At 40.0% G+C, this 16,866-nt stretch overlaps 1 protein-coding gene across 2 annotated transcripts in view; it reads right to left on the bottom strand.

Moving 5' to 3' along the window:
* Positions 1-16,866, bottom strand: part of RELN (reelin) — a 274,669-nt gene that overhangs the window by 55,850 nt on the left and 201,953 nt on the right. For both annotated transcript variants that reach the window (XM_088165846.1, XM_014869033.2), the window contains exons 25-30: positions 14,815-15,020; positions 11,928-12,099; positions 11,366-11,566; positions 9,121-9,356; positions 6,328-6,485; positions 5,222-5,429 (exon numbers count right to left, since the gene is read on the bottom strand). In XM_088165846.1, the coding sequence (XP_088021972.1) occupies positions 5,222-5,429; positions 6,328-6,485; positions 9,121-9,356; positions 11,366-11,566; positions 11,928-12,099; positions 14,815-15,020 (1,181 nt within the window). The remainder of the gene's footprint in view (positions 1-5,221; positions 5,430-6,327; positions 6,486-9,120; positions 9,357-11,365; positions 11,567-11,927; positions 12,100-14,814; positions 15,021-16,866) is intronic.

Raw genomic sequence — 16,866 nt, 5'->3', positions numbered from 1 at the left:
GTGCCTAATAAACGTTTTTGAGTGAGTATGAGAAGTTAGGAGTTGATCTCACACAAAAGCTGCAAAATCTCCAAAGCAGGCAAAGCTGTTCCTTACATCAGATCTTACTTTGAGCTATTGTAACCAAAAACTAGGTGAAGCTTTAAAATACAGCATTACAGTTGTAATAAAATTACTATAACCTCCTAAACCACCAATCCTTTTTAGATCTTTAAATTCTTGATATAAACAATTTTCAGTAAAATGAGTTCATTGAACATTTATGAAGTAAACCCTTTGATTTTGAACCTATATATTATGATTTCATTGAATATTCTCTTGTTCTCACATCATGAAGTGGTGAAGAAAAATATTCCTGAGCTGCTATTCTTGCAACCTGCCCTGTACTCAGTGCTTTTATCACTTCCCTACCTTCTCTTATTCCTTTCTAGTCTAAACCATGGCAGCCATTGCATCTGAGTCTCTGCATGAACATATTTCCATGTCTTCAATTTTCCCCAACCCTTCTAATGCCACAAAACTCCTTGATACATTTTATTGACAGAACTCTGGATTATTCTGGAACATCCCTGTTTAGTGATATTTGAATTAAGTATTATTTCATCCTTGTGATCCAAAATATTGTTAGGTTTTCTCCCCCCCAACCTGAAGTAATGCCATGGTATCCCTGCTGAGCTTGTGTTTATTACTGTGACTCTGTGGTTTTAGAGTAGTTTACATTTTCTCCTAGATACACACTATTGTGTTATATAACAACAATTAATTTCAATTAACATCCTGCTGCTCACTCCCCACATTTCACTGCATGTCTCAGGCATTCATCTGAGTCTTACTAGGTCGTAACTAAGGTAAAGAGCATCGAGATGACTCAGAATGCCATCACCCCCTCATCTACACATTCTTCACAGGTTGTCTCCATTGCACACCAAAACCAGCACCTGAGCAGAGCAGAAAAACTGGACCCAACCCCATGACTAAATTTTGCATGCTGCAAGTTAGCAATGAAATTCTCCTCCTTGCTTCCTGGCCAATTTTCAGGATGATAGAAAAATCAGGCTTCATCATTACTATTGCATGTAGATAATGTCTTTATTTAAAACATAAATTTTGAGGTGTATTTTTGCCACTTGAATAATTCTCCACAAGGATAACTCTTTTTGCTTCAGAGGATTTGGTCCTAATTTGTGGTAATTTTGGTAAAATCACAGACAAACTACTTGACTACAGTCAGAGCCAGTAAAATGCAGACAGAACTCCCATTTCCCTCATCCACTGTTACATACACATTATCATAACCCTCCTCTAAATCCAGATTCTAAATCCAGCCACATCCCAGTTCTGTTATCAAAATCTGTGTCTACTGTCTGAGATGATTTGTATACCCATAGGGTCTAGGACAAGCCAGAATATCCTCATCAATCTCGTTGCTAAGATAACCCCATAGATAGCTCTAGACAGTCAGGCTCACAGTACTACTGTGCCAGCTAGGTTATATTTGTTTGCTGCAGCTCTGTTGCTGGAGACAACATTCAGGCAATAAAAATCTAGACAGAAGCTTCTAGAAGAAGTCCTGTGATGAAATTCTTTTATTCTTGCCAAATGTGAAGATGGTTAAAAAGCAAAACCAAGGAACAAAAAACCCTTTCTGCAGAAAGGTGAATCAGCCCATCTGATCTCCAAGTGTCTGACCCAGAACAGCTCCCTGGGATGGTTGCACAATCATTAGCAATGGAGTCTGTAAAGCAGATGGGAGCCAAGTCAGCTAACAAGCCAGATGTCACCACTTGGAAAAAATACACATATATTCCATGGTTTTTATCTAGATGCCAGGTAGGGACTGTGTGCAAATGCTCCCACTAAAGAGATAATTAAGAGTGTTGTAAGGGACAGGCCATCAGGATGGGAGGCAGCAGCTCATCAGTAACCAAAATGCATCCATGTGTCACATTGTCTGTCAGAAGGATGGAAATACTGCTGGTGAAATCGTGCCTTTGGTGTGTTGGGCCATGCAATAGGGAAGGGATGGAGAGATTCCAGGGAGTTTCTGAAGTGCAGGGCAAAAAAATGGTCTGGGTGAAATGAACTTTGACACTTACAGCTCTCTTAGTGCTAAGTGACATTCTCCTAATATCTGGGTAAAAAAGGTGTAGTCAATCATATAAAGCAATAAGGAGGCAATAGGACAAACAAAGCTAAAATTATGATACCACTTTAAGTATATACCAAAACTTGACTGGCTTTTTATGGTCACTGGCTCCCAGGCACAAGCTTTAGTTTGAAATGCTCTCAGTGTGACACCTGGGTGTGGTGGTGCCCTGTTGGGCTGCTCCTCTGAGCAGCACCACACACCCCAGGCTGGCTAATCTCAACCCCTTTGGAGCAGAGCAAACCAGGGACACCGAGCCCTCATGGACCATGCTCTGCTGGGAAGAGAAGGGTGAAAGGGAGAAGGGTCTTTGTATTTAAAAAAAAGAAAAAAAAGTCTATATATTCCTTCCATAAAAATTACACTTCACATTCAAAAAGCTGATGGTGCATAGGTAGATCTGCAGGAATTCAGAATGAAAATAAAAATTTAGTGTCTTGCAATATTTTTCAATTTTTCTATCAGGCTCTTCCATGCATGATTTAACAAAACAAGATCTTAAAAGGTCTGGGAAAACATTATTAACCTGAAAAATAAGCAGCTTAAAAATCTACTGCAGGAGTTTCAGCCTTCCTATTCACAACCCTCAATCCACATATCTAACAGTATGTCTTTCAAGGCGTATTTGCCTGCTGTTTACTCAGTCACCAAAACCCCCCCAATCAAAAAACCCTTGCAAAAATAAAAGATAACTGTGCAGGGGCTAAAATGAACCCTAATAAGATAACTGAATTCTATGCAAGGCATTACTGAATGCAAAAAGTAATACCAAAATGGGAAAAAGTACTTCCCTTTAATCTCCCCTTTCAAGTGACATTAATTTTAGTTCCAATAATGAAAAAAATGTGAGGGTTGAGGAATTATTTTCTTTTTAGTATGGGCGTTTCAGTTAACCCTTCAGACTCTTATAAACTTCATGTGCCTTTGCTTCTAGAAAAAAATAGACAGAGTTAATGTTACAGATGTCCTCAAACATTTAAATGGGATGCATCTGTTCAGAGTAAGGTGTCTGAAGCTGAATGTCTAAGTTAAACACAGCCAACTCAGGCTGCCTTACAGTTTATGAAAGAAAGAAATACGTGCTTTTCTGCTTTTCTTTTTCTGCTTTTGCAGAAGACAAAGCACTGACCAGCTGCCCTTTTAGGATGAGTTGTGTTGCCCTTTTAAAGCAGCTATTCTCTTCTCTGAACACAAAAGCAGCCTGGGGTAATTGCTGTTGTCTAAAAAGTCCATGTGCTGGTCAGGCAGCATCAGGTGGCTACTACCTTTGAGCACACACTGAAGAAAGCAAAAAATCCATGTTTAGTCCCATCTGTGTTTGAAATGACCACTATGTTCTGCCTAGCAAACAGCCCAGGGATGTGTCTTCGAGCTTGAATTGCTCAAGGCAGTTAATGTGCCATGCTCACTGTGACGCTTACCAAAAAAACCACAAAACCACAAAAAACCCCCAAAAAACCCCACCAAAAACAACCACCTGATTTATTTTGACATAACAGTTAGCTCCAGCAGTAGAGCAGCTCACACTGTGAGTACTTGGTCAGAAGAGAGATCACAGTTGCTCTCACCAAGTGTCTCTCTCTGGCCATTTATGTTTTTGAGGCAGTTTTAAGACAGAAGATAACCATATCCTTGTGCAAAACAGAAGCAGTGGTATATTAAAAACATCAAGACAGAGCATTGCTCAGAATTTTAAAATGTCTTTTGGCTGTTCAAATGGTTCAAACTTTGCAAAAATGGAAAGCTACAAATATGAATATCTGGCATTAAAAGTGGTTTCAAAGTAATATTAAAACTAAAGGGAATCGTTTTCTTTATGAAAAGATTTCTCTATGAAAGAAGGAATAACTCAAAAATACTGCTTTGAATGCAGACTTCGTGAGGAAGTAGTCTAGACTACTTCCAATATAATGCTTCCCAGTATTAATAACAGGATTTGAAGACAAAGTGCTCACATCTTCCCAGAGTTCCTGGGAAAACATGTACTTGTCCAAAGCATATTTGTCAAACAATTAATTAGTGTAATTAATGCCTAATTTGCATAATGATATGACTATGACACGCATTTGTCAGACATGCAGGGGACAGAAGAAAGGTGGCTGGTGCAGTGCTGTGCAGTGCCAGGGAGCAGCTGAGGATTTCCCCACACCAACAGCTCCCACACCATCCTGCAGAGCCCTGCTTGCCTGAGCTGGAAAGAGATCACACTAATTTCTGGCCAGTCTTTGCTGAATGAGCCCACAAATTCAATAATGGAGCAAATAATAGCATTACTTACTCTCAGAGCAGTATTTGTCAGGAGAAATATCTTTTACTAAGCTAACTACCAAAATTGTAGGGTGTTCAAGGTTTCAGGTCCCTAATCTCTCATGAGACTGGACAAAGCAGCAGCAAACTCCAAGCTAAATAGTGGTTAAATTAACAGCCCTTTGTCCGTCCTAATTACATTAATCAGCTAGGCAATTTGAGAGAAGAGGATAATTGCTGCCAATGTAGGATTCAGTACCAGCAGGGAGAGAGGTGAAGGCTTGTTAGCCTCTTGGCTATGCAGAAACAATTCACATTCCATTCCTTTGCACTTCTGACAAGTGGAGTAATTCACAACATCTGGCAAGTAAACAGCAGCTCCTTGCTATGCCATCCTCATGCCTGCAATTCAACACAGAGGAAAAGGAGCTTTTCTTCCCAGCTATGGGCAGTCTTAGGTTTTGTGCATTCTCCAGACCATGTCTTCTGCCTTAGAATACAATGCAAATTATCTTTTCAGAAAGATAAGGAGTTAATATTTTATTTTATTTTATTTTATTTTATTTTATTTTATTTTATTTTATTTTATTTTATTTTATTTTATTCTGCCATTCCACTGTTTCTAACCTAAGTATTCTCTCTCAAAAAAAGGAAATAGTACGCCAGAATGAACAAAAAGTTATTTTTTCTATCTTTCGGAGTTCTTGTACAGGTTATGACTACCATAAAATAAAACATTTCCCGCCTTCTCATATCCACATTTGCAACAGGACAGAACAGAGAACATGAATACCCATGCGATTGTGAGAAGCAGCACTGAGCACTGACCTGATATTTGTGGTGTCCAGGGGAACAGTCCTTGCCTCCCTTTTGCCAGGTCCATTGAAATACAGAGATTTTCCATCACTGAGCACACCACAGCCTGTCCCAACCTGACCTCCTGTTATCTTGTACCACAAAGGGCTTAGCTTCCTCTCAAACCTGTCGAACATCTCACTGTGATTAGGCACATTAGCCACACAGGTTCCATGTGATGCTTCAAGGAAAAAAAAAAAAAAAAGAGACAGTTTGGTGAAGCTGTGTTGGACAGAGTAAGGGTCAGACACAGTACACTGGCACACAGTTCTGTTGCATCTATATATGACAAAGCACCAGGCTTTTCTAAGAAAATTCCCTGATGACTGGGTTGTACCTTTTTAAACCCACTTTACAAATTTCTGTAGGAAGAATAAGCCCTCTTCCTCTAAACTCTAAGATGGCTTATTTCACTAAGTGAGAACCAGCCAAGCTTATGTTGATAAGGCATTTTTTGCAAACAGAAAAATTTTATCCTTCTATTTAATTTTAAACGAATCGAACAAAAGACGTTAGCTTATTGTTTGTTGGTTGAGGGTTGAAAAGACTGCAGTGTGCAACTAGTTGTGTCAATCACTTTTTTTTCACAGGGTTTGCATTTTGGTTTTTTTTCTATTTCAGCATAAAAGCCCCTGAATTCACGAGTGAGCAGAATTTTCCACAGAAGGGCCTGTCAGAACATATGTTCCCTCCTGGTCCCATGCCATCTGATGGCCAGGGGACTCAAAAATGGCAACAATTCTTTTGAAGATGATCCAAAGGCATTTAGGCAGACTTTTCAGTTTATAATATTTTATTTTGTTTTCTCTTTTATTGCTAGTCCCTTCCCATTCATACAGATGGTGATGTTCAAAGATTGTGGTTGCCAGAAACATCAACAGCGTCCGCTGCCTTCAGCTGCTCTGCTTTGCCTGTGCCGAATTTAATTTAACAAAACAAGAAAGATTCCTCTTGGCAGCCCATGCAATATATGTCATCCTATATTTTTCCGAAATATTGGAGAGGAAAAACAAGATGTCAGGTTTGCAGGTTTAAGTCAGGCAGTGCTCACTGCAGCCCCACCCGAGGAGGGCTCTTACCCGTGTAGCCCAGGTCGCAGAAGCAGACCCCCGAGACGCAGTCCCCGTGGCCGCTGCAGTAGCTGGGACAAGGCTCCGAGATGTAGACGCCGTCCAAGCCGAACGGAGGCACGCTCTTGTGGGAGCTGCTCTCCTGGATCCAGCGGAATCGGGTCTTACTGCACAGGAAAAACAACGGTGCTGCTACTCCTGGCTTCAGTACCTACTGCTCCTTGCTTAAGATGAAAAGGACCTTTTCCCAAATTAGCCATTTGCAAATAGGATGCCTGGATTTCTGTCATGCTACAATTTGTGTAATATTGCTTAAGGATATTTCTTCCAGACTTTTTGGCTGTGTTTTGACTTCCTCTGTTTCTCTGGCCCGTATCCATCAGTGTGAGAAAAAGAACAAATATGTGGTTTTATCAACAACAGTGAATGATTAGACCTGACTTTGAAGATGCTTTTTACTACTCAGTCCAACCTGAACTCCTAATTACATATCAAAATCCCAGAACTTCATTTCCTACAGTATTTTTGAAAGGAACTCAGTAATGGTAGCAATGCAGAGTTTATTGTGAGATTGTATACCTTTGAGCAAAAAACCTTTAAGTTATTTGGATAAAAGAAAAAAAGCCACTTTCTAAATAGAATGGCAAATAACCAGTCTGACTCATCAATCCCAAAGTTAACCATCCTGACAGTGAGATGGAGAGGTGGCAGACCTGGTAAAACACGGATGAAGGAACAAACAAGTGATATCACTAATAACTTCTCTAAGGCTGCTGAGCTGACACAGCTGGCCCAGAGACATGATTGACAGTCCATCAGTTCATACTCTAAAAGCCCAGTCCCAGATTTTAATGGCAAGGTCTTCTGACATATTCTTTCTTGGAGTGGCTGCAGATTCCTCCACTGAGTGGAGATGTCCCTAAAGATTAATCTTTGAGGCTGAGCAAGAAACTTGCCCACAGTCATTGTATGGGTGAATAACATCAACCTCTACTTAATAATTGTTTTTGCTAGCTTTAATACAATTGCTTTGATACAATTGCTTCAATGTTGCTTTGTAGTGTACTATATTACAATAGTTGTTATAGCCCAAATACTGCATAGTAAATAATTCTGATTAAGATCTTCCTGTCTAATTGTTACCATAATAAATCATAAATAAACACATTAATAGAAATATATCTAGTTTGCCATCCTTACACCTGTATAATCCTTTAGACACAAACCACTGTCAAAATCTAGGGCTAAGATTGGATCCAGGTGCACCCAGGCTCCCCTCTGAGAAGGAGTTTAGAAAGCAGTGGGGTCCTTTCTTCACCTCATGACTCAGTGAGAGGCCTTCTTTAATAAACTTTGTCAGAAGATCACACTCTGCCCACAATTCTAAATCACCCCATAGAAACTTGTTGAAAAAAAATTATTTTGTTAAATTTTCAATTTCTAGTCTTTAACTTTTAGCTGAATAATTTTACAGGAGCTCCAGAGAGAGGAACAGATTTAAAATCTCACTGCCAATAGAATGGATTAACTAATATCTTCCTTGCTACTCTGCCTAAACAATAATAAACCTATTGCTTTTTCTTTTTTGCTGTGCACTGGGATTTGGTAGGTAGGTGATCATCATGCTCATGCTCAGTACCAAATAATGAAATGGGATGCTCTCTGGTTAACCCATGAACCATGATTTCCTAAGTGGCCCTCAATAAACTCAGTTCTTAACATGCCAAGACACTCATTGCAGTCACAATACTTACATTTTCATGTATTAGCATGAGCTTCTTATTCCTGATCACATTACTGAACATAATGCCAAACAGATTGCTGCTATTGATTCTTCCCTGCTTGTTTTGGGTAAATCAAATCAGCTGGTGTCAGATCTGTGCAACTTGGCACCTGCTTTTATTGGCTAATTACTGAAGAAAAGACAAACTTGTTATGGTACACACCGCTATTTCAAGTCCTTGCAGCAGAGGCACTGGCTCCCCTGCTACAAAACAGGCAACACACTCAGATGGGATTGAGGTGAGGGAGGAGGATGGGTCAGAAACCCAGAGGCAGCGCTAGAGAAGCTGCAGAGGGGCAGGAGGCAGGGGAACATGGCCAGAGGCCTGGCAGGGTGGCTGTGCTGGCAGTGCTTGATGCATCCAACAAATCAGATCAGGGTGTTTTTTACTGATGGAGTAAACAGATAGTAAAGGGAGTGAGAAATTTCAGTCAAACCCAGATAAGACTGAGAAAACCCTCCTGATTTCAAGGCTTATTTGTGTCTTCCACTATCTGATGTTCTCTCACTTGTATTAATCTGATGCTGAGGTTGTGCTTGCAGACGGGCACAACTACAATTCTTCCTTCCTTTGCCTCTGGCTGTCCCAGCTGCCTTCAGTGGCACAGCACATTATGCATCAGCTCAAATATCTTGCTAAAGTTTCTTTGCCCAGTGGTAACTAAAATTAATCCTGTTCAAATGGCTTATTTAATTCATGTGACTTATTACGCTCTTGCTGGTGCCTCTGACCTAGCGGACATGGATAAAGACAATGAAAGGATTGATGTTAAATTAAAAAGTGCTGGGTTCCTCACTGCTTTGTAATTCAATTATTTATTGTAGACCAATCTGACACCTTTAAAATGGAAAATTCTCACTGCTTTGGGCAGCACAGTATATTTTCCCCAGATCTGCAATATTTTAACACTGCTCTTATTCACAGCTTTGCAACTTTTCCCTAATGTACCATTCTAGAAGCAGCTAAATCAGCTAATCCACGGGTCCCACTGGCATCACTACTTCACAGTGCACCGTACCTGGCTGCAAGTGACCTGGGAATAACAATAGTGACCCTTGTCCAGTCCTCGAAGTCTCCGGTGTGGTACACGGAGGGCTCGCTGAGCTCCCGGGAGCTGCCCTCGCAGCCCTTGGTGCCTGGGGATGCAGGGTAGCAGCCCTCCTTCACCAGCGACCAGAAGAGCCCAGCATCGTGGGAGTACTGCAGCAGGACGGGGGCAGAGCTGCTGTACTGGTTGGTGCAGCCAATGTTCAGCTGCAAAGAAGCAGAGAGTCAGAAATGATAGGAAGAAACCTGTGCTGTTATTAGCGTTTATTGGCTGCAAACCACCTTTGATTTCTTGTGCTGGGAGGCTTCATGCTCTGAGCACTTGCTCTGAACCCTGCTGGCAGACAGTGACATGCTTGGAATCTGTTTCCTACACTTATATGACATTTCTTGGTGCAAATCCCCACCATTCCTTCATCAAGGTTGCTGAGCTCAGAACACAAAAAGGTGCAAAGAACTTTCCAAGGGTCCCTGTGCATAGCAAGCCCCAAACAGCAAACTCTGCATGCCCAGGAGTGGAAAGAGCTGTATCCTCTGGGATCCATCCCATCTGCAGCCCAGTGTGCTCAGAGGATCAGCCTGACTCCCAGGTTAGCCCTAACCACAGCCCTGCCACTGGCCTTGCAGGAATGATGCCTAGGAGTTGGCACGGCAGTTTGGGCCCCCAAAAACAGAGTAAAATTTGGATTAAGAAGAAAAAAAGAATATTAAAATGTGAAACAAAGATGTAGCCAAGACTAAAATCAACTGTTGATTTGAAGTTTCAGTTTCATTCTTCAAGCTATCAGAAAAATATTAGTTTTCATTATTTTATGGCAGAAATTCTACATGAGCTGTAGAATGTAAAATGTACAACAAAATCATTCATGTAAAATGAAATAATTCTAACAAATTACTGTCTTTGATCTTATCAATGCAAAATTATTCCAGTCTGCTATTTTAAATGGAAATTTTACACACTCACGAAAGCATGCAAACAGGACTAACACATTTATGTGCAGGCTGAAAAGCTTTCCAAAAAGTACAGATTCAGTCCTTGAATAATAGACATTATAAAGAACTCACAATGTGAGTTCTGTGACACATTCTTATGTTTTGTATAGTTATGTTACATTGTCAAGTGCTTCAGTGATGGAAGCTGTATATTTTTAATCATTGATTCTTTTTAGCCTAGACGATTTTTATATTGCTGTTGATCATTAAATCTAGAGAATTAGTCACTGAAGTACAGGAAGGTGGTGAAGAGGCAAATGGCATCTTTTTCAGGCTAAATGATATTTGTATACTGAGATATTCTTGGGTGTAAGACAGTTTAAAGTATAAAACTACGTGCAATACTCGCAAGAAAATTGTACTGAAATCCCTCGGTTTGTATAGCATTTTATTAGCATATCTTTTAGTTGAAATTAGATTATTTTACAAATCCCAGTATTTCTAACAAACTTTCCTATTTATAGAACTGTGGGAGTTATATTTGAAAAGCTGCCTGTAAACATCTGATCTTTTTAATAATTCCACTTGTAAATTATTCAGTGTCTGTATCCACCAATTATGTAAGGACCGTGTATTTGTGGGGAGCTCATTAAAATTGCATTGCAACCAACTTCCAGAATTCACCAATGGGATTTCATTATAAACTCAATAAAATTTTGATTAGGGTTCAGAAACAAGAGCTTGTCAAAGCAAATACACTTTCTTTGGAGCCGATATTCTGATGTATTGTCAGACCACTGAAATTTTTGTAAGCTCTTTAAAGAAGAAAATGCTAATTGGAGCCTATATTCATTGACATAATAAAAGTAAATTATATGAAAAACCCACACTGGAGTACAGAGCAGCTTGTAAGTCTTTAAATAGTTTAAAATACAAAAAATTTCCCCAAACCACATTGGAGCTTTTGTTCTGACAGAGCCCTAGACAGGATAAATCCTTTTTCGCTTGACAGTGCAGTAATATTTCCTAGTACTGACTTGAATACAATGACAGTCACTTCAACCCACTTCTGAAATGTGCTGAAGAACAAAAAGCTTTAAAACTGCTAGAAAGCATGATGGCATTTTATGCTATATGGGTTCATACTTGTGCTCTTCACATCTTTTTATGCAATTGTCTAATTTATCACCTTCGTTTGAACTGTGGCCCCAGTGGCATCTTGCAAGTATTGGCTAAGGGCAGTTTTATTGATATTCTTGCACAGATTTATGTTTAAGGAATACCTTGAACTGCAGGACATATCCAGGCTTCAGAGTCAAATCTCGAGTCACTGCAAACCGGTCTCCGTCTGATTTACCGAAGAGCATGGCAGAAGGGGTGGCAGAGCAGAAACTTTCATTTTTGGTCATCCCTTCATTGGCCAGCATTAACCATACACTCATCTGGTTCATAGGGTAATCAAATGCTGGCTTTTCATAAAAGTTCTGTTAAAAATGAAAAGGAAAGCCAGAGGTATTATCACCTTGCAGTGACTTCAGAATAATTCCCAAAATGATGAACTTTCAAATTTTGCAATTTTTATTTCCTGTAGTTTTCAAAAAATTTTAATTTCCAAAACTTCACTCTTGACTTTTTGCAGAGACACATCATTACATCCTCTGTCACAAAGCACAGGAGCCTGTGGGAAAAACCCAGGTTATTCCCACACAGAGTTGCAGCTGCAAGCACTACAGCTGTCTCTTTGAATAGACCCAGTATTTTCAAAGAAAACTGTACTGAAACAAATCTCCTAACAGGATAGTTCCTGTTTCATGGGGATGCCCACAGCCTGCTCTTGCTTATTACCTGTGGTAAAGTGGGGTTAACAACAGGAATGATGTGCTTCTGCTTCTCTGACAGAATGATGATGTCGTCGATGGCCCACTGGTCGTACCCGTCCCCGGAGAACACCGGCTGCCACCAGCGGAACCTGGTGCAAGGGGTCTTGGCTGCAGCTGGCAGCTCCAGATAGACAAACCTGAGCAACACAAGTGGAGCAGAACTTCAGAGAACACAGTTTGTAGAAAAATATGTCATTCAATAGGGAAAAGAGACAGGAAAACCAGCATCTGTCTTAACGTGTACAAGTAATTAGCGTGTCCAGAGAAGGGAATGGAGCCGGGGAAGGGTCTAAAAGAAAAACTCGTATGAGGTGCAGCTGAGGAAATTTGGGTTGTTTAGTCTGGAGAAAAGGAGGCTCAGCAGAGACCTCACTGTTCTCTACAACTACCTGAAAAGAGGTTGTAGTAAGATGGGAATCAGCCTCTTCTCCCAGGCAACCAGGGACATGAGGAAAATTGCCTCAAACTCTGCCAGGGGAGGTTCAGGTTGGACAACAGGCAGAATTTCTCCACTGAAAAGGTGGTCGGGCACTGGGGCTCCTTGGGCTGCCCAGGGAGCTGGAGGAGTCACCATCCCTGGAAATGGTCAAAAAACCTCTGGATATGGCACTTAGTGCTGTAATTTAATTGATATGGTGATGCTGGGTCAAGGTTGGATTTCATGATCTTGGAGGTCTTTTCCAACTTTAATGATTCTATGATGCTATATTCTCTTTTTCCATATATCTAGATACCTATTTATACACTGCATATCAAGAAGCCTTCTTTGTTCTTCTTGTCTGTGGAGAATGTAAACTCTTCAAGACAATGTCTGTTTTTTATGCTCTATTGCTATATTGCCAAGCACAATAAGGAACTGATTTGAGCTCTCTAGCTTTGAATTAAACTGTTCAGCTGATCCATGTTCAGCAGATCTTCATGTTTCTCTGATGCCAGGAAGTAACAGTGACATATGCTAGCAAAATTAATTTCTCATTCTCTTCTGCTGATTGGTCCTATTTGTAGACAAAAGCATCCTTCTGTTACAATGCAATAGATTATGTAGCAGTTTTCTTTGGGTAAAAATATTTCAGCCCTCCTATACAGATCTTTGTAGAAGAACTTCAGGTCTGCTCAGTTTGCTTTATGTCCTACTTAGAAAAACACCTTACAAAAGTGATGCTAAATGAAAGATCAAGTTTCAAGCCTAATCATACTTATGTCAAAAAGTACAATAATTAGTTACTTGCCTAGTCCTATTTCAGACAGCTCATATATATGCATTTATACATCCAATCCTTTATACATACAAACTCTTTCTTCATATCTTTATATATTTATATCTTTATTTACTTATATATGGTTTTCATGTACCATGCACTCCTCTTCACTTGCCAGTTAGGCAGAGAGGAGAAGGAATTATTTTTCAGTTCTTTTCCAGAGAATTCCTAGATTTACTGTTGGAGAATAGGAATATGAGATCTGGGCCACATTTGAATCAAGAGAAAATTAAATCTGCATAGTTATGTTCAGTGAAGACCATCACTCTTCATTGCTCAGAAGGGCAAATGTTTTGCCAAAAAATGTATTGGGTAGTCCAGTATTGAAGCTTTCATTATTTACTTCTTTGTTGGGTGTATCCTGTAATTCTGACCAAGTAGAAACCAAAGCACTCACCTAGTAGATGAGGGGAAGGGGGCAGCTGTAGTTTGGATTTTAGTGAGGCTTTTGATACTGTACCTTGCAGCATCTTTACGGACAAGTTGTCCACCTGTGGGATGAGTGAGTTCATAGCATGTTGGGTGAAGGCCTGGCTGAAGGGCAGAACTCAAAGGGTTGTAGGGAATGGGGTCACATTTACCAGGTGACTGGTCACCAGCAGTGCTCCTCAGGTTCAGTCCTGGGGCAGTCCTGTTCAAGGTATTTATCAGTAAAATGGATGCAGGAGTTGAATGCACCTTTTTGCTGCTAATACAAACTGGGAGGTGCTATTGATTCCCTTGAGGGTCAAGAGGTCTTGCAGAGGAATCTTGAGAGATTGGAGCATTGGGATTGGTTCATGGGATTAAATTTAACAAGTGGAAATGTTGATTCTGCATCTAGGGTGGAGTTACACTGAGCACAGTTGTAGGTCCCTTCTACCTGAAACTATTCTATTCTATTCTATTCTATTCTATTCTATTCTATTCTATTCTATTCTATTCCAAATTCAATTCAATTTTATACTTCCAAGTGCCTAGATCACCTCTAGAAAAGAACAGTCAGCCAAGTTACAGAAATCCTTCTGAAAGCATTGTTCATTGCAATGCAAAATGACAAGATGAGAAGATAAAATTATTTGTACGTAGAAAGATAGGGACTACAGGTAATAGAAATCATGTTAACACCTATGCAGACAAACACAATTTAAATTTTCATAACAAGGTATCTGACAACAAATTTGAACGGCTGAACATTATTTCTTCTCCTCCTTAAATATTTATTTAAAGGAGCTTTTGCTTCATATAACATTAATACATGTTCATTAGATCTAAAAGTAGAGTCAGAGGAAATGGAAGATTTCTACACTTCTTTTGGGCAAGTCCTATATTTGCTTGCTAATGTTTTGCAGATATTAGTATTTTATTCATATTTCACATAGGAGGTAAGTGATAGGAAATCTTATATTGTATTACAGATTTTAAGGGTACTTTCGTTACATTTTCCATTCCTAGTGACAGGAGTTTACTGTGCCAGACAGAAAAGGTTTTTATATAATGATGACTTCTAAGCATTATAACCTTGAACTATTATTCATGTTTTCAAAAGTTGAGAAATATATATTTTTAAAAGCTGATGCCATATGGATTAGTTAACTTAGGTCAAAAGTATACCTGGGTTTGCTGAAGTCAGAGAAATACATTTCTGCTAGTAGCTGCCAGTTGATCCCACCATTATTGCTGTACTGCAGCAGCACACCTTCTTCTCTGCTATCGGGTTGATTGCATGAAGAAGTCTCTCCTCCAATCTGGATGTAAAACTGCACAAAATCCACCCATGTTGTGTCCAAATCCCAGCTTACCAACTGTCTTTTTCCAGCCTACAATACAAAGAACAGAGGGACAATAATAATTTTAATTATGGCACTCTCACGATGAGTAGGCATATTCATCACAGATTAATATTATGCACAAAATTACACAACATGGAGGACATCGACTTCTATATCAACTTGGCTTTTTTTGTTTTTCAATTATTCTGCTTGGCCATCCTTTACGTCACCCTGATTTGATCTCACAAGAACTTTATTATTAGATTTCAACACACAATGCAACTTCACAACACAATTTCCATGTAAGAATTTAATCTCATTCCCCCATGGTCCCAAGTGATTTCAGAGGACAAAGAGCAGGTGCTGGATATCCTGAGTTAACCCGGGCTAAATTTTTAAGTATTCAGCTTTCTATTGATAATGCATAGAGCAGTAAAAGGCCATTTCTCTAGTCCTATCTCCCTGGTCAAATCTTGCACTGTATAAGGTTACCCAATCACCTGAAATCAGCTGCTCTAATACCTTGCTCAAAGTCCATTTCCTACTCAAGAACCGGGGAGTGGCATTTTCTCTTCATGCTTCAGCTGAATAAGATTTGTTTGCACACAAAACTATATTCTTTTCCTAGTAAGTGTTGTAAATCAGGAATGTCTCAACTAAAATCTGTGGATTTAGTTTCAAGTTTACCTAAGCATAGCTGAGAGAAACAAATAGCCTTGTAAAATTTAGTGAACAGCGTTTTCAAGTATTTTTTCGAATTTAGGAGGTCAATGTGGTCACTCAGTGCACATTCAGAAGACAGAGAACATTCATTGAAAAAAAAGCTTTAAGACCCTTTTATTGTAATTGAAATTATCCCACACCCTCTTCTCTTTGTGCCCTGGGGCTTGAGGCTGAACTTGTGGACCTGCACACCAACAAGCCCACAAGATGCTGATAGGGAACATGAGGCTGCCTGTGACAGGCAGGACACAGGATGGGAGCAGTGTCCCCAGAGAGGTGACCTGCATGCCCTGCATCTGGCACAGCCCTGCCCCAGCCCAGCATCATGCTGCCACAGCTCTTATAGGTAGGGAAAAGCCATTTGTGTACAGCTGGAGTGGATGCAGGGATCATATTTCTGCATTTATTAAAGTAGCTGCAAGCTGGCACTACCCCCCAAAATGGACCAGGACTGTCATCATGCCTACTGCTTCTAATTCCCTTCCCCAGTGGTTCTGTCCAACTTCAAGCATAAAATGGTTTAAAAAATGAAAACCAAGGCTAAGTTATGACACCTATATTTTAAGTAATGTTTGTGCTTTTCTCTCTCACTTGTACATTCAGGATCCTTATGACAAATTTCCAAACAAACTTGAGATAAGCCAGTGACGTGATCTAGCTCAACACAAGTTACAAGATTTAGGAGCTAAGATTTAAAACATCACCCGCATTTTTTAATAAGTTGACAGATGAATTTAAATCCTGTTCTGTTCATCACCTCTTTCTTCTTTCTACACAGCTGAGGGTAAACCCAGCAGAGATAAATGGCTACTGCTTTCTTCCTCGGAACATTTTGCTTTGCTGGTGTAACAGCCTGGGTGCTGAGCTCATTTGTAGATCCTACCAAATAGGCCACCTCACACAGTGAGACTGACTTCTGGAAGCTGAATACATGGGGGCCTGAAGTTTTGTTGGCTTGTACCCCTGAGGACAAGGCAGTAAAACCTGTGAAGAATCCTTTGACTCTCTAAAAGCTCATACAGGACACAATCTTACTGAATTAGTCTGGAATCGTTCCTGTTGTTTTGGTTTATTCCCAGCTGAGATGGGAATTCCCTCCTGAATGATGCCATGAGAGTGAGAAGAACCTTGGGATGCAGTCCTGAGCTTCCTGGAGCAGCCCCATGTGGCT

This window comes from Sturnus vulgaris, chromosome 5, assembly GCF_052056855.1.
Source record: "Sturnus vulgaris isolate bStuVul1 chromosome 5, bStuVul1.hap1, whole genome shotgun sequence".
Classification (NCBI taxonomy): Eukaryota; Metazoa; Chordata; class Aves; order Passeriformes; family Sturnidae; genus Sturnus; species Sturnus vulgaris.
Note: the sequence above shows the minus strand (reverse complement) of the source record. Positions and strands in the feature narration are given on the sequence as shown.